This window comes from Zygosaccharomyces rouxii (genome assembly GCF_000026365.1).
Source record: "Zygosaccharomyces rouxii strain CBS732 chromosome G complete sequence".
NCBI lineage: Eukaryota > Fungi > Ascomycota > Saccharomycetes > Saccharomycetales > Saccharomycetaceae > Zygosaccharomyces > Zygosaccharomyces rouxii.
The window spans coordinates 1,156,953-1,181,840 of NC_012996.1; the positions used below are offsets into that span (position 1 = coordinate 1,156,953).

Sequence of the window (24,888 nt, forward strand, 5' to 3'; positions counted from 1 at the left end):
TCCTAGGATATATATATATATATATAAATTATTATTTTTTTGTCTTTATTCCACTAATTCAATCCTGCCATCCCAAGACAGATCTCTCTTAGTGTTCTTTTGACCTGGAACGGACCGCCTTCCAGTAGATGCATGAGGAGTTTGAGGAGTTTCAAGCGATGATTCCTCAGAGTCACCGTCCGGATTAGTATCTCCCAGACCGGGATAACTCTTAGTTGTTCTTGTAATATTAGGGCGGAACGCTGATGACGTAGAGAGTGGTGGTGAATCTTCCATGTGTTGAGATATAGGTGCTGATTCAATGCGATTTTGAGATTTGTACAAACGGGAATCTAGGCTGAGGCCCTTTCTTGGAGGCTTGCTAGGCGTACGAGGTGGGAAAACACCTTCAGTGCTTTCTCTTCTAGCATGTGGTAGTGAAGCAGAGATAGGTGGAGATAATGATTTACTTGCATGTTTGGTCCTTGCATTAGTCTCGGATTTTCTACGAGGGTGATGTCTCACTGCAGTGGGGGAAGCATGTATTGGTAAGGAATGGTTAGCACCGCTAACATGATATGCATACGATGATGGATTTTCACGCATAGTTAATAAAGATTTAATAGATTCCGACTCGAATAAATTATCGTCCAATTCGTGTAACCGTTGATTATTATTTTCGTCATATCTGTGATTTCTACCTTTCTTCTTATTACGTGCCTTCACTAATCCACATGGGATATTATCAGCAAACTGTAATGGATTCTTGATGGAAGAGCTGACAATTATCTTACCCTTGAGAAAGGCTATTGCCTTGTCTAATGCAAATTCTTGACCACAATGGTTCTTAATGATTGATACTTTGGGCCAAGTGGCTCTAGCACCATTAACCGTTTCCCTTAGTAAGAAACCTTTGGATGGATTGGCTAACAATTCAGTAACTCGAAAAATTTGATTCATATCAGGTAGAATGGTTACATCACCAGAATATTGTTGTGACAACACTGAACGAAGCTTGGTTAAAAGGTTTTTAGCAACTGCAAATTCACAGCCCAATTCCAAAGCGTGAATAGCCTCATTTGCCATGAAATTGTAAACACTGGACAAGCTTTGTTTGAGTCGAGCACTAAATTCATCCTCAATATCACCCCCCACACAGGATAAAGATAATTTTAAGAAGGGGAAAATGTGAATATTCACCTGACATGCAATGACGTGATCCACGTTGAACATTTCAGAAAGTCGCGAAATTGGTAAATCGTTATCCACCGATCCATCAACGAATTTTACTGAACTGCTACCACCCCATTCTCTGGCTTCACCTGTCTTTGGATCCTTTTCATATAGAGGACTTGAGGGGAAAATTCCAGGAAGTGAACAAGATGCGCAAACTGCCGACCATATGAGAACATTTGGTGCCGTTAAGTTATTAAGGAGTCGAGGTTGTTCAAACAGGGATGCCGGTGAAACTGTAATGTTCAATATCCTACCTGTGCGGTTATATGCCTCCCTAAAAGTCAAATCTCCTAGAAACGATACCATAGTGTGAACCAAATGTTTATTGTCGAACCAAGTACCATTTTTCAAAAACCGGGAAATCTTTATCAGGAAATTCTCACTTTCACTCTTTTCGTTATCATCTTTGAAAATGTTGAACTCCATTTCCAGAACACGATCCAATAGCTGAGGAATTTCATCTTTATGGTGCACGGACACTATACTAGCAACTATAGCTCCGGCACTGCTACCGCTAATGACTTTCGGCAGTAAATCCAATTCGAAGAGGGTTGCCAATACACCAATGTGGAAAAGACCAAACGTACCACCGCCACTTAGCACTAGTGCAGTGCGACCTATATTTCTCCTAGTTTGTTGTAAGATTCCTAACAGGTAGCTTTCGTCAAAATCCGAAGACGACAACAGTGCCTCTAATGCTAGTTGTGATTCCATCATATACTCATCAATAAGAAATTTAGTACCCTGATGAGAATGCCTATAGAGATTCACATTCCCCATATTCCCCAAGTTCCTTACCCAAGTACTCCTTACTGTGTATAGCAACTGCGAATAGTCTTCAGATTCTCTTGCCTGTCTCATTTTTAAAGTTAGTGCCCTCACCAATTGATAATCATATAAATTCGATTCCATTTCCTGCTTCCATTTAGTGACATCGGTGAGTTCATCTAATCTTAATCCATAGTAACACCATTCATCATAGGAAATCGCAAGTTGCTTTTCCTCCATAAGCTTTTCAATAAGTAATTTTTTTTTATAATCCCCAACAAATAACTGGTATGCAAAGATCTTACATTTGGAAAATAGACTGATACCACTTGATTCATCTTGCTCATCATCTGCGTTGCTCGAGGGTGACATTCCTTGGAAATGGTCGTCACTAGAATGACATTTCATATTGATACCTATTTCCCTTAAACTTAATTCCAAATCATGCTTCTTCCCTGGTGCTAAAGTACCATCCTTATTTGATGCTTGTCCTAGCAGAAAACGTTGGTATTTTTTAATTAAGTGTTGTGTAACTGGATATGGACGTCCTTCTAATACCGTACTAGAAGTCATACTAGCGGAACGAAGTATAGAAAATAAGTTCTTGGAAACTGAATCTCAACTCCTTGTAGATAAAAGGGTTCCTTAGGTATTCATTCGTAAGCTTTCTTTCGACTATATGACTACTGAGTAGAAGCTGCAGTTGTCAGGAGAGATCGACGATTACAGGATTTACATCGGAGAGGAAATCACAAAGACAAGAAGTCACGTGAAGAAGCTAAACAAGAGAAAGGAATCCAAACCAAGATCTATTCAAGGCTGCAATGGACAGTTTATGACGAGATTAACCACTTAATCTCTTAAAATCCATGATTTTTGGGAAAATTATCGTATTTTTTCGAAATATGCAGGTAGTTGACCGATACATGATCGCATATCCCACGAATAACGCCGTGCTCCTAGTGAGGAACAACTTGCACTCCTTCCAACACCCTTTCGATGTACTACTCCGAGAAACTCTCATGCTCAATTATCCTTTGGTTTGCAATATCGCTTCTTGATAACGCTGTGTTGACATATTTCCTAATCGGGACAAATTGGTACTAGAGACAAGTAATGCAGACTGGCGGTTACGAACTCAGTACCACAAGGAACACCACCCTCCATGGACTTGGCTTGTCAATTGAACCATATTTCCAGTACGTCAGACTACATTCCGACAACTCCGGCACGTGATAAAGCGGCGCTAACATATGCGATTCTGCCGTTCGTATCTTTGAATAACAATGAGCTAGAAGCACATATGAGAAGCATGTTCATCGTTGTTCGAGCTAACATGTCAAGGCAGCGCCAGCTTCCTATGCTTCAACTGCCTTCTGATTTGTATAACAAAGGAGCCCTCTTGCCTACTTCCCCCTCTAAGTTTGGACCAATTTCATTGGGCTAAGCTTTCTAACGAGTCGTTCTAGACTTTCAAACTATCCATTAAACCTTCTAAACATTTAACGCGTCAACTTCAAAATATTGTTTACTCGTAAATTCTTGGGTTCGCGTACTGTCCATTTTAGTCTTTTCTTTTTGACAACGCTCGAGGACGCTCGAGGAAAAGCATTGCATTGCAGAATGCAAGTGAACCCATAACAATAAGGAATAATCTCATTTCATTTCTTGATTGAAACGCGAAGCTTTGATATTTGGCTGTTGGCCCATTTCTTATTTTTTTTTTTTTCTTTGTTTTAGTGCATTGCACTCTGTCAACTCTACCGTTTACTATACACTTCTCATAAGCACATCAGAACGTACCCGAAATGTTTAACCACATTTACGGCTCACCTTTTCCTACGATTAATCCTCGAGTCAGGTACAAGACTGCGCTTGAGAGAGCTGGTTTTGATGTTAATTACGATGGCAATAAATTTGACAAACCGCCTTCAATCAGAGGATTGGGACGTAGAAACGTGTCAACAGGAAACTTAAATGAACCGTTAGAACCACCAAAAAGATCTCCATCTAGAGTCAATTCATTACCTGAAAACAGAGCAGAACAATCACAACCACAACCACAACCACCACCACAACTTATTGTCCCCCCATCGCCCGCCAAAACAACAAACGATGTTCCTGGTAGCCCCACTCAACAACAGCGTCCGAGACCACCACCTCCTACACAACCACAACAGGCCCCGGCCAGCTCGCCTGCACCAAATCCAGTAGAACTACCATTGTCAGCATCGGCAAAGTCACAGGTGCCAGCCTCACAGGCGGATTCACAAGCGGACACGCAAGCCGCACCGGGGAACCCTTCTCAAGGCGACCCTATAGAAAAATCGTTTATGCTATTAACTCGAAGCGATACAGCCAGTACCATTGATCAATCTGCTAATACTTCAAGATTTAGTTCCCAAGAATTTCCCCGTGATACTGATTCATCACGAGTTTCTGAACGAAGTAGTAAACCATCGAGTAAGGAATTTGCACCATTTGTAGACGCTCCAAGCAATGTACCAGACCCGGATCCAGTACCATCAGATACTGACGACCGTGATGATGATAGTGTTAACATTGAACCTGAACCTGAACTACAAGTTAGTCTAGAAAGTGGGAATAAAAGGGCAACCGCAACCACAGGTGAAATTGATGAAGAAGAAGAAATTTCACCATTAAATGTAACGAGCCCACCAAGACACATTAATAAACCTTCGCACTACAGTCATCATCTATCGCAAAATCCCGAGCTAAATGCAGCTAATGCTCAAGTGGAAAAATTAATTGCACAATTGGACGACGTTTCCTTATCAAAGACTGCACAATTGACCAATATGTCCAAGGAACCGTCTCTACCGCGATTGCAAACCGACGTCGGCAATAGCAAATTTAAAAATTCAAGCGCTTATCTGTCAGGATTTCAACCGCCATACATCTCTCCCCCCATTGAACAATCTATCATGCAGGATGACGTGCCAAGCGAAATTGGTTCTCCGATGACTGCAGATACACCAATGTTCTACAATTTCCAAAAGACAGTACAACACGAATTTACTCCACAGGTGGAGGATTCACCACAGATAGAACCATCGAAACTCATGCAAGTACCACCTTCAAAATCACAAGAGCGTGTCGTAGATCCGACACCAAATCTAGAATTCAAGTACCCGCCAGGTACAGGACCCTGCAGAAAATGCGGCATCGAACCGACGGGCAAACGTATGTATTCTAAAAAGGATGACGAACTCTCAGGACAATGGCATAGAGACTGTTTCCGTTGTCTAACGTGTAACATTCGCTTCAACAAAAGCATACCATGCTACATTCTAGATGACAAGCCATACTGCAGGCGGCATTACCACGAGGAAAATTCAAGTATTTGCCAAACTTGCAGAGAATTCATTGAAGGTGAATGCGTTGAAAACGACCGCATGGAAAGGTTCCATATCGACTGTTTGGTTTGCTTTTTATGCAGAGAACCAATTACAAATGACTATCTCATCTTCAATGAAGAACTACCGCTTTGTAGCAATCACGATATGGAATCTCTTCCGACCGAACTGCTAGAGACTGATCCTTCCGCTATATCCAAGAGAAGAACAATGCTAGTTAATTTTTCAAAGGAATAGAAGGCGGCTCAAACCAGTTGTATGTAACAATTAGCCAGATATAAAGAAGGAAGCATTCCTCCCGCAATGTTCCAAACGTTTTGGATTCTTGCTTATATGCAAACCTAACTTTTTTTTCATTTCCTTTCTTGCAAGAATGCAGTTCTCTTTAAAGGCATGTAGGGAAGATCGTCAAGGAGCGAATTATTGCAGGTAAACCACCAAGCAGGAAAAGAATTCTTTTCGAGTAATACAAACAGCAAGGAAACAGCAGAACAAAATACAGTTTTGTTCTAAATATTAATATAAACAGGAGCAAAGGGAAAAGGGTTGCAAAGGGTAGTTAAGCTTAAATCTACTTTAGTCTTATATTAGTTCCCTTGATTGTTCAAGCGTTCTTAGGACTTTTTATTAATAACCTAAGTTAAAAAGAAAGATATATACAGCGGGTGGTATACCTGGGAGATTAGAAAGATAGTTAGAGATAATTAGGAGCATACGAGAGGTTACAGAGGAGAAATTCAAAAGAATTAGGGTATCGTGATTCTGCTATGGAAATGGTAAACAGTGATAGTAGTGGCACTACAAATACGACACCAAAACGAGATACAACTAAGAGATCAAGCACTGAATATATGAGAGCTATGGCATCACCATCGACAGCTACGCGTGCTAACGATGGTGGTTCACCAGAAACACCTTCACCACCCTACCATGCGAGAAGGTCGTCCACCTCACTGGGATTCTTAACGTCACCACTTCATCCAAGGGCTGAGGCAATTTTATCCAAGAACGATGTATCACCAAGTGGGCCCAGTGGTGACGGTGGTAATAATGGGTTGCTAATGCCACATTCACCCGGCATGACACGCTCAAGACTGATGCCACCGACGACTCCGAAGTCAAGAAATGCTGAAGTGTTCTTGTCACCACCACCAAAATTGAAGAGTCCCAGCGTTTACAAAGATAATGGTAAGCCAATTCGTGAGATCTCAAACAGTTTGAAAGCCAGGCTCAATTATGCATTGGTTAAATTACAAAATGGCTGGGTTGATAAAACCCTACCCGAATTAGAGCACAAGTTAGATGAACCGACGTCATCCGAGCAACAACAACAGCAGCATCGAATACCTGATCAGTCATCTTCATCAATACATCTACGGCCTTCTGGCTATAGAGGCTCTTATCACAATGAATATGCGGCTGATAATGATTCTTCGTACTTGTCGAGTCATAGCGATGAAGAAGGTGATAATGGTAATTCTGCCCATTCAGCCTTTTTGAAAGCTTTGTCAAGTCCTAAGAGAAGGAAGAATAATAATGAGGCCCCGCCAACTTCGCCATTGAACTGGTCAGCTAAGGGTGAAAGATTGAAATCTCAAAGTCCTACAAATCGTAAACCACAACCACCACAATTAAAACCACTAAAAGTACCACGCCAATCTCAACAACCAAAGACAAAGCAACAACCACCCTCGGAAGTGGAAGCTATTGAAACTCTAATGTCGCTTTCGTCACCTCAGAGATCTCATTCACTTCAGGAATTTAACCTACCAGCACCTCCATCGTCTTCAAGACACCAATCACGTAGTGGTCAACCATCATCATCAAGACGTCAATCAAGCAGTGGTCAACTATCATCACCGACTACATCTTCATCTTCATCGGAAAAATCCAATAACGATAAACTTTCAAATCCACTAGTTCCTACTCACTCTCAGGCTGAGGCTCAGAAACCAACACAAACTCAAAACCAGGTTCAAAATCGATTGGTAAGGCCCTTGATAGTTCCATCTTTACAGAGATCACCATCAATGTCTGATCTTTCACCAGAATCTTCTGGATCCGATAAATCCAATCATAATGATAGTAATGGTTACCTACACTATTCTCAACAGCAGACTGATATCGAAACGGATGTCGAAGATTCAGATGATGGAAATGTTTGATCTCACGGTGCAAGAGCTGATTTATATGGAGGAAAAAAAGATTAAGAATAAGAATAAGGGGGGGATGAGTGCTAAGACGATTGTTAATCGGTCAATCAAAATCAAGAATACTTGAAAAGGGTAATGAATGTTTTGAGGACAATGGTGACGATATTTGGAATCTGATGACGGAACTACAGTATAACAGAAATAAGGATGCGAATCAGTATTTGATACTACTAATGATTAAGATGCTCAGATTCGGATTTCCTTTCCCCTTTTTTGCCTTCGAGCGACGATGTGATGAAAAAATTAATAAAGGCCGAATACAGCAGCAATACTGCAAAAGGGAAGGAAATGATTAGTCGAATAAAGGAAGTGGAGTAAAATAGCTGAGACACATATGGATGACCTTTGAAATGAGATCGATATCAAATTATAAGAAGCAGAATTAATGTAATATTCTCGCTGTTTCTTATTGTCAACTACCGTCTCCCTCGGGGAGAGGGCATGATGGATGCCTTGATCAATTCACGTTACAAGAAACAGACAAAAATTATTGAAGCGGTCTGGCCTAGATCTCACAGGGACGCTGTGCTCGTTAACGGTAAGGACAAGCTACAGTTGGTTTATGATGTTTATACGTGTGTGAATTCAAGGAAAAATGGTAGTGGTATTTTTGTCAATTTGCTGTTTATCCATGCTAGTGGTATGAGTAGATCGGTCTGGGATTATCATGTGGCTCATTTATTTGATTACGAATTCGATTGGAACGTTAACAAAATTGTAACTTTAGATCAAGCCAGTCAGGGGGACTCTGGGGTCCTTAACGCAGATCTCTTGGGGGTTCAGCAGGACTGGGTAGACGGGGCAAGAGATGCATGTAAGGTGGCTCAAAATGAATTTAGCATGGATTCATCTGCTTTAAATATTGTAATTGGTCATTCAGCAGGTGGTTTCCAAGCGTTGTCCTCGGGTGTACTTTTACCCAATTTGTTTCAATTTATCATTATTGTCGAGCCAGTAGTGTACATGAATTATGTGACCCTTTCCCCTGGATTTTATCAAGCGTTGTTGGACAAGATGCAGGACGTTTTCCCCAATGACGAGGCATATCAACATTATATGGATAGAAGGAGCATGTACACTACGGTTCATCCAAGTATACTTAACAGGGTTAAAGACTTTGAAAAAATTGTTATTCCAAATGGTAACATACGTACCAAGATTTCCCGTCGTCAACATATAATCTGTTACATGTCGTTACATTCTGGTGCTAGTTGGTTAATAAATTCACTATCGTCGATTAAAGTTCCAGTGATCGGTATATTTGGTGGTGTTTCCAAATGGGCACCACGAAAGAATAGACAAATCTTGAGGGAGAAAATCCCTGATTATTTGGAAGAAATGATCCCAGGTGGTGACCATTTATTGAATTTGGAACAACCCGATAAATTTTTAGGTAAATTGGTGGATCACATCTCAGGATTTGTCTCTAATGAGGGTGGGCAATATTTAAAATCGATAGCTAATGATAACTTGTCAATTGATCAGAGACGTAAGAAATTTGAAATTGATTTCGAAAACTACAAAAAAACAAGAGTGAAGGTCAACCCCCCTCCTTCTAAATTATAAACTCCTGAACAACAACAAAAAAAATTGTGTAGTTATTTGAAGAAGTCTGATATAAATTTGTAAATTTGTACTAAAGATTTGTCTTTTTTCCTTATTCTTTTTTCTTTTTTTTACATCATTTATCTCTTATTATCGTTATTGTTATTATTATAATGTATTAACACTAAGTAAATTACAAAGGAGGAAATTTGGTTATCAATCTTCAAATTTATAAGATCCGCTGGACAGAGTAATACTACCCCCTCTGTAAGAACCTTTCTTTAGTTTGTTTTTGTTCTTCGTAAAATCTTTACCTCTTACTCTACTGAGTTTCTCATTTGCTTGTTCACCCCAAGTACCAGCGGCACCTCTATATGTATTATCAGTTAGTTCCCAAGCTTCAAAATTTACTTTTTCTCTTTCTATCCTTGAAAAATGTTTCCTCTGACCTGGTTTTACTTCATCTTTACCTGCAGGAATGAACGCTTTATTATTACCATTACTGTTGTCGTTAGATTCTGGAGTCTCTGTTCTAGAGGAATCTGATTCGTCATTTGATGATGACTCCGTTTTGTGTTTCTTGTTGTTTTGACTACTCTCATCTTCTGATTTCCTCTTGTTATTCTTTTTTGATGAATCTTCTGATGTAGAGTTGTCCTTGGATTGGTCCTTGGAATCGTCTGAGCTGGAGTCGCTATCTGAGCCTGAACTGGAGTCGCTATCTGAGCCTGAACTGGAGTCGCTATCTGAGTCTGAGCTAGAGTCGCTGTCTGAGTCTGAGCTAGAGTCGCTTTCTGAGTCTGAGCTGGAATCGCTGTCTGAGTCTGAGCTAGAGTCGCTGTCTGAGTCTGAGCTGCTGGAGTCTGAATCTGAGCTACTAGAATCTGAGTCGCTGGAATCCGAGTCACTAGAAACTGAGCTACTAGAGCTAGAACTATCACTATCACTATCACTGGATCCTGAGTCTGAATTGGATTTTTTTTCCTTCGAATCAGATTTCTTTTCTTCTTCATTATCGCTAGATTCACTTGAGTCTGAGTCGCTGGATTCACTGTCGCTAGACTCCTCAGAACTGGAGTCACTGGAACTGGAGTCACTGGAACTAGATCCAGCCTTCTTTTCCTTAGGATCGGTTTTCTTCTCCTCTTCATTGTCGCTGGATTCATCAGAGCTGGATTCATCAGAGCTGGATTCATCAGAGCTGGATTCAGAACTGGAGTCAGAGCTGGAGTCACTGGAACTAGATTCACTGGAGCTAGATTCGGTCTTCTTTTCCTTAGACTCAGTTTTCTTCTCATCTTCATCGTCACTGGATTCATCAGAACTAGATTCATCAGAACTAGATTCAGAGCTGGATTCAGAGCTGGATTCACTGGAACTAGATTCGGCCTTCTTTTCCTTAGACTTGGTTTTCTTCTCCTCCTCATTGTCGCTGGATTCATCAGAACTGGAGTCGTCAGAACTGGAGTCAGAGCTGGAGTCACTGGAACTAGATTCACTGGAACTAGATTCGGTCTTCTTTTCCTTAGACTCGGTTTTCTTCTCCTCTTCATTGTCACTGGATTCATCAGAACTAGACTCATCAGAACTGGATTCATCAGAACTGGATTCAGAGCTGGATTCACTGGAACTAGATTCGGCCTTCTTTTCCTTAGACTCGGTCTTCTTTTCTTCTTCATTATCGCTGGACTCGCTCGAGTCTGATCCGCTGTCACTGTCACTGTCACTGGAATCGCTGCTACTGGACTCATCGGAGCTGGAGTCGCTAGAACTGGAGCTGGAGCTGGAGCTGGAGCTGGAGCTGGAATCTTCAGATTCAGAATCACTGCTGCCAGAGCTTGAACTTTCACTAGAGTCATCGGACTCAGAGCTACTGTCAGTACTCAACTCCTCCTTGGCTCCGGACTTCTTACCAGCCTTACCTTTGGAACCTGATTCAGACTCCGAACTAGAAGAAGATGTGGATAATTCATCCTCTTGCTTCTTCTTCGAGCTTGCTTTCGTAGAAAGCTTGGGGGGTCTTTGATCCTTAATACCAGTGGTAGATTTTCTCTTGATACCCATATCTGCAGCGGATAAGTTCGATTACAATCTTGAAACTTGAACCTTGGATTTGATTAAAATAAAAATCAAAAGGTAAATAAGCTTAAATCTCAGTAGAATTCGAGTTAAAATGCGATGAGCTCAATACTTTTCCAAATATATGGATGCAAAATTTTTCATGTTCTTTCCAAGCTCATCGAAAAAGATGAAAAGAAAAAAAAAAATGTCAGCGTGGGAGAAACATAAAAAGTTTTAATAGTAGCAACAACTAAAACTCTTGAGATTTTAAAACTCGTATATTTAATTTTCTCGAATTTTTTAGATGTTTAATGGACTTCTCTGACTTGTAAAAGGTGCATTGGGGGATAAATTGATATTTTATCTTAGGTTCAGTTGAATTTTGGATAAAAATTATGTAGGTTGTATCAATGCATCAATTCCTAAGGGCGAATTTATGTAATATATTGGAGGCGACAAGCGAATTTTATCCCATGTAATTTGGAGCCTCTTCGTATTCGCATGAGCCGTAGATATGAATTGTAGCAATACATAAATATTGTGAAGCTCTCCAGAAATGTGACTATCAGCTTGCTCAGAAATATCAAATGTTATCTATATTGTACAGACCGTCACAATTTTCCTTTTCCCAGCGGCATACTCATTATCCGCTTACAGGAATCGAACCCAAACTCAAGAATACTATTCTTAATATGAGCAATTACTGAACAGTGGCACATTGGCCGAAATTAAAAGGTACGATTCCATTAGAAGGAACTACACTCGATCTTCTCCTGACTTAGCTTCCTTCATAGGCGCTGCTTTTCGATTTTATTCACGTGATGTGCACCAGAACTCATTAGATTTGTAATCGGAAATAGAAAGATGATACATAATTATACTCTACAAACTGCTAGAGCTTTGTAGAAATTTTATGCTCACTCGATATGAATTCTTGGACCGCTGATTTTCAATTAAGATATGTTAACTATAATTTATACTTCAAAATGTGCTTTTGTACGAACATCAACTCCGAATCGGCTTAACAAGGCCTGACATATTCGAACCACTCACTATACTTTAACCATCACTTCAAAGAAAGAGATCAACCGGCTCAGTCTTCTTCGACAGGGATAACGGTTAGTAGATTTTCCAAGTGCTAGTTGATTCAAGTACTTCGACTGTCATGACTGATGTAGAGGGATATCATACGAGAAGTAAAGGAAGAGTATTCCCTGATGTGAATAAGGGATTTTTCTCTGATGAGGATTCAGCTGCTACTGATGATGGTGCTGATAACTACGATGATAACGCCTTTATAGATGGTGATGATGAGTATGGATATAGTGAGAATTCTCAAAAGCCACAGCCACCACCTAGTCCAAAGAAACCGAAGAAACCTTCATCAGCAACAAAGAAGAGTAAGAATGACGTTAGTAGTAACGATACGGTTAATCAACTGGCTGCAAAAGATCAAAATTTTTTGAGTGAAAGCAATAGTGATATTCCAGCAGATTTTGTTCCTGATGTGGTTTCTGGCATGTTCAGGTCTCACGATTTCAGTTATTTGAAACTGAAACCGGATCATGCATCTCGACCATTATGGATTTCACCAAGTGATGGTAGGGTCATCTTAGAGAGTTTTTCACCATTGGCAGAACAAGCGCAAGATTTTTTGGTTACCATTGCAGAACCTGTAAGTAGACCATCACACATGCATGAATACAAGATCACTGCTTACTCGTTGTATGCAGCTGTTTCTGTCGGTTTGGAAACAGATGATATCATATCCGTGTTGGACAGATTGTCTAAAGTGCCATTAGCAACCTCCATTAGGAATTTCATTAAAACTGCCACAATCTCTTATGGTAAAGTGAAGTTGGTTATCAAACATAATAGGTATTTTGTTGAAACTACACAGGCAGATATTCTACAAATGCTTTTGAAAGATTCTATCATTGGTCCTCTACGTATTGATACCGAACAGCAGCAACAGCAGCAACAACTACAGCAGCAGCAGTTGCAGCAGCAGCAGCAGCAATCAGGTTTTAGGCCTATTGGGGGCGGCCTGCCACAGAATCCAAATAACGTTGAGGCAGTCTTCAACTCAGTTGTTGGTGGTGAAAATGAAATGGAAGAGGATGATGATATTGATCAAGTGCATTCATTTGAAATTGCCAACGACTCAGTGGAACTGGTCAAGAGGAGATGTCAGGAGATTGATTATCCAGTTTTGGAAGAATACGATTTCAGAAATGATCATCGTAACCCCGATTTGGACATGGATTTGAAACCCTCCACTCAGATTAGACCTTACCAGGAAAAATCATTAAGTAAAATGTTTGGTAATGGTCGTGCAAGAAGTGGTATTATTGTGCTGCCATGTGGTGCAGGTAAGACTTTAGTGGGTATCACTGCCGCTTGTACCATTAAAAAGTCTGCAGTGGTGCTTTGTACGTCTTCAGTGTCTGTCATGCAATGGAGACAACAATTTTTGCAATGGAGTACACTGCAGCCCGAAAATGTGGCTGTCTTTACATCCGATAACAAAGAAATGTTCCACACGGAAGCGGGTTTAGTTGTGTCTACTTATTCGATGGTTGCCAACACGAGGAACAGGTCGCATGATTCTCAGAAAGTGATGGATTTCTTGACTGGTAGAGAATGGGGTTTTATCATTCTGGATGAGGTGCATGTGGTTCCAGCAGCCATGTTCCGTAGAGTGGTTACAACCATTGCCGCCCATGCAAAATTAGGTTTAACTGCAACATTAGTTAGAGAGGACGATAAGATTAGCGATTTGAACTTTTTGATTGGACCAAAACTTTACGAAGCCAACTGGATGGAGCTTTCTCAAAAGGGTCATATTGCGAACGTTCAGTGTGCTGAAGTCTGGTGTCCAATGACTGCAGAATTTTACCAAGAATATCTGAGAGAAAATGCGAGAAAGAGAATGCTTTTGTACATCATGAACCCTACGAAATTCCAAGCGGCACAATTTTTGATACAGTATCATGAAAAAAGAGGTGACAAAATTATTGTCTTTTCTGATAACGTTTATGCTCTTCAGGAATATGCATTAAAATTGGGTAAACCATTCATTTTTGGTTCAACTCCTCAACAGGAACGTATGAACATTTTACAAAATTTCCAATTCAATGATCAGATCAATACTATTTTCTTATCCAAGGTCGGTGATACTTCTATCGATTTACCTGAGGCAACTTGTCTAATCCAAATCTCTTCCCATTACGGTTCACGTCGTCAAGAAGCCCAGAGATTGGGTAGAATTCTGAGAGCTAAGAGACGTAATGATGAAGGTTTTAACGCATTTTTCTACTCTTTAGTCTCTAAGGATACGCAGGAAATGTATTATTCTACCAAGAGACAGGCTTTCTTGGTCGATCAAGGTTACGCCTTTAAAGTCATTACTCATTTGCATGGTATGGAGAATCTACCGAATTTAACATATGCATCTGCTAGAGAACGTAGAGAGTTGTTGCAGGAAGTTTTGTTGAAGAATGAAGAAGCAGCTGGTATAGAAATTGGTGATGATGCTGATAACACTATTGGGCGTGGTGGAAACGCTCATAAGAAGGCTAAGATGAAGGCTAAAGCGGTTAGAGGTGAAGGTTCCTTGGCAGGTCTTGCAGGTGGTGAAGATATGGCATACATGGAGTACAGTACAAACAAGAACAAGGATCTCAAGGAACATCATCCATTGATTCGTAAGATGTACTATAAGAACTTGAAAAAATGATGGGTGAGATTCTGTATTTCTACCACCTATCTATCATTGGAGGGTTAGTTTTATCTAAAGGTTGTTTGTTTGTTTGTTTGTTTTTTATAATACACATTTTTACTAAGGTTTAAATCGATTCCCATCATATAAATCTAATCATTATTATTACTAAAAGTCGTTATCTAATCTTGAAAATTAATCCGCATCTAAAGTAGCGGCCTCTTGGTTTATACGGTTTTCCGTTTGTTCAATTAACCCCTGTATATTAATTTTGAAATTACTGGCAAATTCTATAATCTCAATTATTTGCCTATGCAGAGAGGCCCTTTGACGATTGATATCTAATTGTTGCTCCTCGAATTTCAATTTTGTAGCTTGAACGAGTTGTTGAGCAGTTGATATCTTTTCTTGTAACAACTTATTGGAATCGTTAATTTTTCTCTCCAACTTTTCTAATTCAATTTTTTGTGAAAGTAAATGGCTTTCGTTTTCCTGTTTGCCTAACTTGTACTTTGATTTTACATCAGATAATTCTAACTCTAGGCGTTCAATGGCTCTGGTCTTTTCACTTATCTGATCCCTCAGATCACTTATTTCCATTTCCAAAGTGTTGTTATCGTTTTGAGCGCGTTCAATTTTTGATAGAATCTTGTTGTTTATTTGTGACAAGTTAGCACCAACAGTTTCTGTTATGCTGTAGTTCGGGCCAAACAATTCAGCATAAGTGATGGCCACAGCATCAATCCAATTTATATCTGCAGGTATCGTGACCCTAAGTTCAGCGTCATCAATGGTATCATTAGACTTGGTACGCGCGTTGATGAGACTATCAATGGCGTTGTTATACTGTTTTAAAGTCTCCATGAGCCTACGCCATACACCTTCGATTTCGAATTTATCAGCTTTAATTACACTCGTCAACTGGTCCTGCCTGTCCAAAGTGTAATCGAGCGTTTTTGCCAGCTCCTCCTTCTGTTTATTCTTCTCATCAATGTTATCCATGGAAATTCCTCTTTGTTCCAACCCATTTTGTAAGTCTTTAATTTCTAGTTCAAATTTGGAAATTTGCTCCTTCTTCGCAAGTGATTCTGATGCCATTTTCTCCAATTTACGTGGCCATTCTTGACTCTTGTGATTCATCCCATCGACATAACTTTGGAATTTAACCAAATCACTCTTAAGCGCTTTACATTTTTCTCTTGCAATTTTCAGTTGTTTTCCTCTCTGTGCTACATCTTGGCACTGCATATAAATTTTGTCGTTTTGCAACTGTAATTGGTTGATATCGGTTTCAATGATACGAACGAATTTTTCGAATCCAATTTCTAACTGAATCATATAAGGATCGTAGTTATCCTCCAATCTAAGGAAACTTTTGTAAGAGTCCATCACATATTCGATAAAGAGTTTTTCGACCATTAATTCGTATTTTTCTTGCTTCTGATCTTGTTCATCTAAAGTGGTCAATGGTTGATTCAGAATCGTAACGTCTTGGGTATTTTGGTTGATCAGAGTTTGATCTAGCTCATTGAGACTTTTATCTAGTTTTGCATTAATCTTCACAAGCCAATAAAGCATACCCAAAAATTTGGGCCAACTGGATCCACCAACTGCGGAAATTTGTGATTTGTTTATAGTCTCCAAGTACGGGTATTGTAAAGTTCTAAGAATCTGATAAACTTCATTCTCCACAGATCTAGTAAACTTATAACCAGGGTCTAGTCTCATGTATAACCATTTAAATATAATCATGAATCCCTTCTGTGTCGGTTGTTTTAAAAATTTTAAGGATATGGGGTGGCCAGTCTCTACGTCAAACCTGTTGAATGTCAAATAATCGCAAATTTCCTGTTGAATTGCATTCTGGTAATTCCTGTCCCTTAAAGGTCTTGGATCTCTGTTAGATACGGAAGTTGTGGAAGTCATCGAAGTTCTTCCCGTATTATTTGCAGAAAAAGGTAACGAAGAATACCGTTGCGAGAGTCTAAAATTAGCTGCAGAATCGTCTCCCGTTACGGTAGATCGTGATCTTTTCTGAGGTGGTACAGGTGCATTTTTGGCAATACTTTTGTTAATCATATCGGTTAATCCCATATTTGTAGTGTTTCGCCTTTTACCTTGTGAAGGTTGGGGTATCTGGGACGTAAATCTTTGAGGATTTAGACTATCCAGCACAGGCTTTCCAAAGCCGTTTCGAGGTCGGTGTTCCATGAGTCCAATTGTAGATATTTCTGTTATTCTTTAAAACCTTGTCCTTCTTGAAGCGTTTATACCATTTGATCCTTTTACAAGTTGATTGCTTGATTGATTGATTACGTTTTGTGCGCGGCGCGATGAGCTTACAATAATTTTGAAAATTTTCGTTAAATGTGATACACAAGGCACCAGTTTTGAGAAACTCCGAAGTACCGAACGGGTTTCGAACCCAAGCTCTTTAGATTACGTTCGTATTAACCGCTGTTGTTTTGAAGTTGTGAAGGAGGTGTGGTTATTTTATTTTGGCTTTACTCTTTCAGATGCTGCGTCTTCTATAAATTTTTGAAAGATTTGATCCTCTCGACGCTGTAGCGCGTTCCCAATCGGGACATGCTGACATTCTGAGTCGGCGACACACTGTCATTTAATATCATTTATTCCAAAAAGCACATATGAAAGAATATTATAAGCCGTGTATCTTTGAGACTCTGCTTTGATCGATAAGACTTGTTATAGCTACTGGATGCTTATGATATTTTTGTTTGTAAATAAATTTTTTATTTGTTTAGCTTCGTCAGGTTCGGCCAAACTGGTAAATCTCAAGTGCTGAAACAAAACAATAAATATTAGCAACTTGGTAAACCAAATGGACTGTACTTGTTTCTTGCAGTTTCTAGGACAGTTTTGATATATGAATAGGTTGGCACCTGAATGACCGCTTTCAATCTGATCTGGTGGGTAAAAGTCAATCAAACATATGGTAGATATATACCCCGTACCACTTTCCAAAACAGACCCGCGTCATTGATGGAAGTACTATCCGAACTGCTAATAGAGATAAGGATAAGGACCATTGCTTTGCAAAAGACGCACTAAGAGAATGTGTCTTGAAGCAGAAAAAGCAAGAACAACAAGAAAAGGAGAATGTAGAAAAGCTAACGAACTATCTGGTCCAAGATCTTGAACTTGTCCATTGTAGTCGCACATCGAGCTAGCCGCACCAATGTCACAACACAGCGCACTTCTAGCACATCCACTGGGACTAGAGGTTACGAGTGTTGCGAGTAAGAACTGTTTTGGTTCTTTTTAAAAGAACAAGCCGCCGACGTCAAACAAAGCTTGTCAACATGTGAGAAATGTTGGTGTTGCAGCCGCCATCGTACTGGCGCCGTAGGCTGTTCTTTTAAAAAAGAACCAAAACAGTGTCTGTTCGCTCTGCTCACAGATACAAAGTGACATGCAAAAGGTGAAGTCAATCTCCTCGCCCAACCCCCTTTTATACTTACTCCCTGCACCCCTGATTTCTGCATTCACTGCGCCTCAGCGGCTAATCACACCGCCATCACCACCCACGATTAATTGCACCCCGCGCTTAACTAAGAACACATGAGTTCCTCGGAGTTGTCGTTCAGTATGTACACCCATACCACCACATCTAATCAGTGACACCACATTCCCCGAATTGTAAAAAAAAAAGCAATCAACATCCTAACACCTCGTCTAAAGTTATAGAGATAACTCTATGCTTCTCATTTCGAAACGTTCCACACCCATATTTGCATATGTCGTCGAAGATCGCGTAGGACAATTGGGGTGCTTGGACATGCAGCTTCACTGCAGACTTCCTACTGGGATGTTAATACTGTCTGCCTGCCTCGTTCCAACATCTGGGTGCATTCACTTAGGGTGATCATTTTTTCACTCTGCCCGCTATGAAGATTCACTGCTGAGAAGAATTAGCTGTACGACTATAGACAGGTGTGTTCAAGAATAGGCGTACAACAGAAATGGCCAAAGATTCACCGTAGTTAAGCAAATGAACATCAGGGTGCAACTTCCATCAAGATATACACCGTAATAATGGACCCACTGATTTCATTGCACAATACCAATGCAGGAATAGGTGCAAAAGAGAAACGAAAGAGGGAAGAAAGGACGGTAAAAATAAGATTCAAGAATTCTAACTCTTGTAATGGTCAATTTGTGGACGAATCGGCGTTGATCACCAATAGTATATAGATGTCTTAAATTGCTCTGTAAGTCAGCTCATCTCATTTCTTATCATCTCGCCTCTGAAGTGAGTCTTTTGAAGAAGTGGTACAGCGAGCATTAAACATTCACTATGGGTGGTAGTAACGATGTCTTCAACGTTGCCGTGTTCTTCGTGGTATTCAGAGAGTGTCTTGAAGCTGTCGTCATTGTTTCCGTGCTTTTATCTTTCTTGAAGCAGTCTATCGGTGAACAGGATTTCAAGCTTTACAAGAAACTGAGGAAGCAAGTTTGGATTGGTGTTGTTCTTGGGTTTATAATATGTTTGGCAATTGGTGGTGGTATGATTGGTGCCTACTACGGTAATGGTAACGATATCTTCGGAACCGCCGAGGATCTTTGGGAAGGTGTATTCTGTATGATTGCAACGGTTATGATTAGTGCGATGGGTATTCCGATGTTGAGAATTAACAAGATGCAGAGTAAATGGCGTGTTAAGATTGCAAAAAGTATGGTTGCCAAACCAAAGTCAAAGAGAGATTATTTTAAATTTGGATTCTTGGCAAAGAGATATTCTATGTTTCTCTTGCCATTCATCACAGTTTTAAGAGAAGGTTTGGAGGCCGTCGTTTTTGTTGCTGGTGCTGGTATCACTACTGCAAACGCAAAGGGTACTTCTTACCCACTGCCTGTTTTTGTAGGTCTAATAGCGGGTGTGGGTGTCGGGTTATTACTTTACTACGGTACCTCGAGATCTTCCATGCAAATTTTCCTAATCATTTCAACATGTATCCTGTATTTGATTTCTGCTGGTCTATTCAGTAGAGGTGCATGGTATTTCGAAAACTATCGCTTCAACCAAGCTAGTGGTGGTGATGCTTCTGAGTCTGGTGATGGTAATGGTTCTTACAACATTCAAAAGACTATCTACCACGTCAATTGTTGTAATCCAGAATTGGATAACGGTTGGGATGTTTTCAATGCGCTTTTGGGATGGCAAAATACTGGTTACTACAGCTCAATGATCTCTTATAACATCTATTGGTTGGTTTTAATCATCGTTCTGTGGTTGCTAATGTTCGAAGAAAAGAAGGGCCACTTACCATTTACCAAACTGCAAATGCGCCAATTGAATCCAGGATATCACATTAAGAACAAGAAGAAAGATGAATTGACTAAGGAACAGGAACAAGAATTGTTTGCTAAATTGGAGGGTTTGAGATACGATAAGGAAAGAGGTATTATCCAAGATGAGGAACTTGCTCTGGGACAGGAAGGTACCTCTTCTCAACATGCAGCTGAAGCATTTGGAAGAGATTCTTCTTCTGCTGATGTTGAAGAAGTTGATGGTGCTACAAAGAAGGATGCCACTGTCGTTGCAACCAATCCTGCTCGTTCACAATTGTAAGGGAAGAACAGATGGCGTATTTTACAAGATTCGTTACAAATACAAATAATTCGTTAATGAGGTGTTTTCTTATAATTAAACTGTTTTAATCGTGAATATTTACTCTTTACTTATATGTAAATATATTAATCAACCGTGTCACATGTATGGGAAGAGATAACCGCCGATGAGGTAGTGAAAATAAAACTTTGGAAAGACGGCGTAGTAACGAATGTCAATTAAAAGACTAATAATTGTTTGGATCATTCGAGATTTCCGGCAGAAGATTCTTACGACTTGGGTGCCGATGTCAATTCTTAGAAGGCTTCTTTAACCAAAGGAGAAAAAATGATCGTAAACTACCTGCAAGAAACTAGAGAGGGATACACTCAGCTCCGAGATGAATTGTCTCTTTATGCTTAGGACACAATGCATGATGTTGCAGTGATTAGGAAAATACAAGGTTATGGCACCTTATAGGAATCAAGCTGAACATCCTGAACTCATCAAGTTTAAAAACCAAAATGCCAGCGGTAGGATTCGAACTCAAGATAATCGCTCGCAGAATTGGCCATTGGTAGGTACTTCATTTAATAAAAGGTGTCAATATGCTGAAGTATCATCGGCTCTACTTCTCCGGGTAATGCTTCCTTGTAAAAACCAATTTGTATAACCAATACAACTCATCGAGCACTAATCATTCAATGTATTGAGAGAGGATTTGAAGATTAGTCCTACCCCCGTCCCCCCAATGAGCACTCTAGAGATTCTACCACTCGAAATTATTGACAAGACTGTAGGACAACCCGTATGGATTGTTCTTCAGTCCAACCGTGAGTTTACGGGGACCCTAATCGGATTTGACGATTTTGTTAATGTTATTGTCGAAGATGCAAAAGAAGTTACAGTCGGTGCTGATCTTCAAGATATACCCGTTATGCAACACAAGGGGCGTATGCTTCTAAGTGGTAACAGTATTGCAATGCTTGTTCCTGGTAATAAAAGACCATAAATGTGATTATGTATACATGTCTAAAGCTAAGAGAATAATATAATAAAAAAAGCAAGATTGAAATAAAAAAGCTCCTTAAGTCGTAGTAATGCTAATGAACAACGACTGTATTATCGTAAATGTATCATCAAAATTGTAACAGAGTAAAAAGAAAACCTAGTAGTTTGCTCACGCCAGTGGATCGAAAAACCATTCTAATTTGGTATCTTCGAACACACGCATACCCATAGTGCGGCCTTCATTTCTCGTATCGGGTATCTGTTGTAGACGTACTGCTAACCACGGTTGAAGGACTTTTGGTTGTAGCACGTAATGATTGATTAAAATGTGCACGAATAACGCATATAGCACACCAACGAAAAGGTCAAATCTGTAATGATGATCCAAATACATGGTTGACCACCACTGCCATAATAAAAATGAGATTCCTAATAAACGAGGTAATATTGCTCTGTTAAAGATACCGAAGTACCAACGAGTACAGAACTCTGCGTCATGCACATAGTAAAGGGCCAAAGTACCAGGAGCGTCACAACGATCTGCTGTCGCTTCTAACTCTTCACAAGATGAGTTAGTACTACCTTCAGGTCCTAGAATTCTTAATTCCAATTCATCATCGCCTGCCAATCCCAAAGGTAATTCAGGACTACTTCCAATTTCAGTCTCCTCCGAAGACTCAGATATAAAAATAGGTGCGGCTTCTTTCCTCGATGGTGAAATTCCATTACGCATACGACCCTTGTAAGTGGCAGATCTTGTTATTAAAAATAAAAAGCATTGGAACGCCATTGCTGAATGTAACGATGGTACCGCACCAAATACAATAGGGGACATGTGGAAACCAGATGTATTTAAATGTGTCCCCAATTGTTTATCCACACGGACAAGACCAGCTGCATAACCTTCCTGAGTATAATTAACATGTTCAGTGTCCGTAATACCATACATGTGAATGAACCAAGGTGGTGCCATTGGTAACAAAAGATGTGTTGTAACCCCCATTAAATTTTGAATTCCCAAAGATAGTGCGAAACATTTTACAACACCAGGTGGATGGAAAACGTACAGATAAACCGCAGTTAAAATGGGGGCAGTTAGATGTAAAATGACGTACGAGACCCATGCAACAAAATCTTTCCAGTTTGCAAAATTCTCTTCAGTTTGTTTAGCGAAAATGTGCATAATGTTTAGAAACACAAGTGCAAAAAATGGTAATAGAAATGGAATGCACAGGGTCCTTACACGCTTAGGATTCGATTTATTGCTAAAATGGAAGATGTGATCGTTCCATTCCATTAAATTGTAATCTAATTTTTTCACATAGTAAATATAATACCAAATCGCTAATGGAATCAACAACAAAAAAATCGATGTGAACACCACAGATGTGAAAATTGTCCAAGGAAAATAGCTGGTTTTCCCAAATTGAGCATACATTTCCCCCCAAAAATCCCCAAACATGTAATTGTCCAGGTAAAATGCTGCTTTACTATGAATTTTAGGCCTAATATCTATCGGAATCAGTCCTGCATTTTTAAAGATCATTAACCATATGAATATAATCGAGAAATTGGTAAAGAAATTGAGCGGAAGCGTCAACAGGTTCCTTTGATTTAAACCTCCACGATATAATCTCTTAATCACACATCCAAATACAACATTGTAGCAACCTCTCAAAAACCTCGCACTCATTCTAACGCTATCTCTTACACCTCCTTTTCTTCAACTTGAAAAGCACTTTCTATGTCTACCTTCTTGCTATTTTTTTTTTTTTTCACTATTTGTATAGATAGTGAAGCCTTTTTAGAGCCGATGCGATGTTGGAGTCCAGTGATGTGTATTGTAACCCTGTCTAACCTAAGTCTGTATAATACCTTTTCACTGTCACAGACTCTTCCACTTGACTCTCGCAAGGTACTCGTTTTATGTAGATATGTGTGATTAGATGGGGTGTATCTCTTAAGAAGACTTAAAAAATGTCAATCCCCATGTTTATATTTCAATCCTCGCTTTTTAGATAAACAAAGTTAGGAAAGAAAAAATTGTTCAGAAATAAGAAAGAATTCCAGAGAAACACCAGAATACATACTAAGGGTAATCTGTCAACATATTACATTGACACATAGAGGAGCCGCATATATACATAGGGATCGGAGTTTAGTGCTTTGTTATGGTGAGTGAAAGTGAGCAGATCCAATACAAGGTACAGCTGTTGCTACATATCAACAGCATCCTTTTGGCAAGAGTTATACAGATGACGAATAATTCAAGTGGTGGTAATAGTTCAGGAACAATGCCCGAGCAAGTGCAGTCTCTGGCGTCACAATATTTGAAAAGGGTTCATGCCAATTTGCAATGTATATCGCAGATAAACCAAGGTGCGAGGGGTGCGAAACCCTTGATATTGGAACCTCCGCAGTTGCTAGTGCAACTGCCAGGTCAGGACATCTTGGCCAAGTTGTACCTTTTGATGAGCCGAGTGTTTGAAATCTGGTAAAATAAAGAAAAGAAAAAAACTATGAGGGCTATCGTTGTACTATTATTAGCGATATACAATTTCCGTTCTGAGTATTTCCTAATGCATTTCTAGTTGTCTAGTTTTTTTCGACTAGTCTCTAGCAATCACATCCGTTCCGCCTACGAGTCCTTGGTGCTCCCCGAGAACCATAAGGACCAAGCGACCTATAGTTGCTAGGAAGCAATCGACGAAAGATCCCCTTTAGTCGGATTGTACAAACCGAACGCCTGTACCGAGACTGGTAGCAAATGCCATCAGTTCTCTGATTAGATTGACAGGCGCCAAGCGCTCTGTAGATATTGATAACGGACCTGCAACAACAAAACCACCAACGATACCTATAGACGGTACTAATAAGGACCAGTGTATCTTTTGGTTGAACATGCACTGTAGTGAAGATAACAAATGCAATATGCAAAAACGATCGTCAGGCATACTTTTATTGTTCTAATTTTAAGTTAGATGGGAAAAGAGACGTAGACTAATCCACATAAGCCTGCAGAAAATATACTCACTTTGATTGCATTGATAACATTAAAAAAACCACGATACATTCAGGTAAAATTCTGCACCGCTGTGTAACTGGGAAACGCGCTGTATGCAGGGACATTAACCAATAGGAGTACAATAGAGATTTACGTTTGAATTCTCTGAAAATGGCCAAGGTGACAAATATACGTGCCCCTCACACTGCGCACTACCATGTTACCCATTCCCAACCTTGTCTATGCATTGAATGTGTACTGCAAAACAAGCACGATGGGTTTTTTTGTCAATTTGTAATGCCAAGGAATTAGAGATTATTGCCGCAACACCATGGAATAGAAAGATATAGGTCTGCGTTAAGAGCTTTTCCCTAGTGGAATACGGTAGGACGATTTTGGTA

At 39.8% G+C, this 24,888-nt stretch overlaps 11 protein-coding genes across 11 annotated transcripts; 7 read left to right on the forward strand and 4 right to left on the reverse strand.

The window, feature by feature from the left end:
• Positions 1-45: 45 nt before the first annotated feature.
• Positions 46-2,556, reverse strand: TGL5 (triacylglycerol lipase; the record flags this gene model as incomplete). Its single annotated transcript, XM_002498566.1, has 1 exon — positions 46-2,556. One exon carries the CDS (start codon positions 2,554-2,556, stop codon positions 46-48), a length of 2,511 nt encoding a protein of 836 aa, XP_002498611.1.
• Positions 2,557-3,791: 1,235 nt separating this feature from the next.
• PXL1 (Pxl1p) lies at positions 3,792-5,597 on the forward strand (the record flags this gene model as incomplete). The annotated part of the gene is made up of 1 exon (XM_002498567.1): positions 3,792-5,597. The coding sequence occupies one exon, from the start codon at positions 3,792-3,794 to the stop codon at positions 5,595-5,597; it is 1,806 nt and encodes a 601-aa protein (XP_002498612.1).
• A 530-nt stretch (positions 5,598-6,127) lies between these two features.
• ZYRO0G14564g (Whi5 domain-containing protein) lies at positions 6,128-7,525 on the forward strand (the record flags this gene model as incomplete). Its single annotated transcript, XM_002498568.1, has 1 exon — positions 6,128-7,525. One exon carries the CDS (start codon positions 6,128-6,130, stop codon positions 7,523-7,525), a length of 1,398 nt encoding a protein of 465 aa, XP_002498613.1.
• Positions 7,526-8,014: 489 nt separating this feature from the next.
• LPX1 (triglyceride lipase) lies at positions 8,015-9,139 on the forward strand (the record flags this gene model as incomplete). Its single annotated transcript, XM_002498569.1, has 1 exon — positions 8,015-9,139. The coding sequence occupies one exon, from the start codon at positions 8,015-8,017 to the stop codon at positions 9,137-9,139; it is 1,125 nt and encodes a 374-aa protein (XP_002498614.1).
• Positions 9,140-9,334: 195 nt separating this feature from the next.
• SRP40 (Srp40p) lies at positions 9,335-11,182 on the reverse strand (the record flags this gene model as incomplete). Its single annotated transcript, XM_002498570.1, has 1 exon — positions 9,335-11,182. One exon carries the CDS (start codon positions 11,180-11,182, stop codon positions 9,335-9,337), a length of 1,848 nt encoding a protein of 615 aa, XP_002498615.1.
• A 1,162-nt stretch (positions 11,183-12,344) lies between these two features.
• SSL2 (TFIIH/NER complex ATPase/helicase subunit SSL2) lies at positions 12,345-14,918 on the forward strand (the record flags this gene model as incomplete). Its single annotated transcript, XM_002498571.1, has 1 exon — positions 12,345-14,918. The coding sequence occupies one exon, from the start codon at positions 12,345-12,347 to the stop codon at positions 14,916-14,918; it is 2,574 nt and encodes an 857-aa protein (XP_002498616.1).
• Positions 14,919-15,095: 177 nt separating this feature from the next.
• On the reverse strand, positions 15,096-17,111 carry NDC80 (kinetochore-associated Ndc80 complex subunit NDC80; the record flags this gene model as incomplete). Its single annotated transcript, XM_002498572.1, has 1 exon — positions 15,096-17,111. One exon carries the CDS (start codon positions 17,109-17,111, stop codon positions 15,096-15,098), a length of 2,016 nt encoding a protein of 671 aa, XP_002498617.1.
• Positions 17,112-19,218: 2,107 nt separating this feature from the next.
• On the forward strand, positions 19,219-20,493 carry FTR1 (high-affinity iron permease FTR1; the record flags this gene model as incomplete). Its single annotated transcript, XM_002498573.1, has 1 exon — positions 19,219-20,493. One exon carries the CDS (start codon positions 19,219-19,221, stop codon positions 20,491-20,493), a length of 1,275 nt encoding a protein of 424 aa, XP_002498618.1.
• A 730-nt stretch (positions 20,494-21,223) lies between these two features.
• On the forward strand, positions 21,224-21,484 carry LSM5 (RNA-binding protein LSM5; the record flags this gene model as incomplete). Its single annotated transcript, XM_002498574.1, has 1 exon — positions 21,224-21,484. One exon carries the CDS (start codon positions 21,224-21,226, stop codon positions 21,482-21,484), a length of 261 nt encoding a protein of 86 aa, XP_002498619.1.
• A 168-nt stretch (positions 21,485-21,652) lies between these two features.
• Positions 21,653-23,176, reverse strand: IPT1 (inositolphosphotransferase; the record flags this gene model as incomplete). Its single annotated transcript, XM_002498575.1, has 1 exon — positions 21,653-23,176. One exon carries the CDS (start codon positions 23,174-23,176, stop codon positions 21,653-21,655), a length of 1,524 nt encoding a protein of 507 aa, XP_002498620.1.
• Positions 23,177-23,654: 478 nt separating this feature from the next.
• SNF11 (Snf11p) lies at positions 23,655-23,981 on the forward strand (the record flags this gene model as incomplete). The annotated part of the gene is made up of 1 exon (XM_002498576.1): positions 23,655-23,981. The coding sequence occupies one exon, from the start codon at positions 23,655-23,657 to the stop codon at positions 23,979-23,981; it is 327 nt and encodes a 108-aa protein (XP_002498621.1).
• Positions 23,982-24,888: the final 907 nt, after the last annotated feature.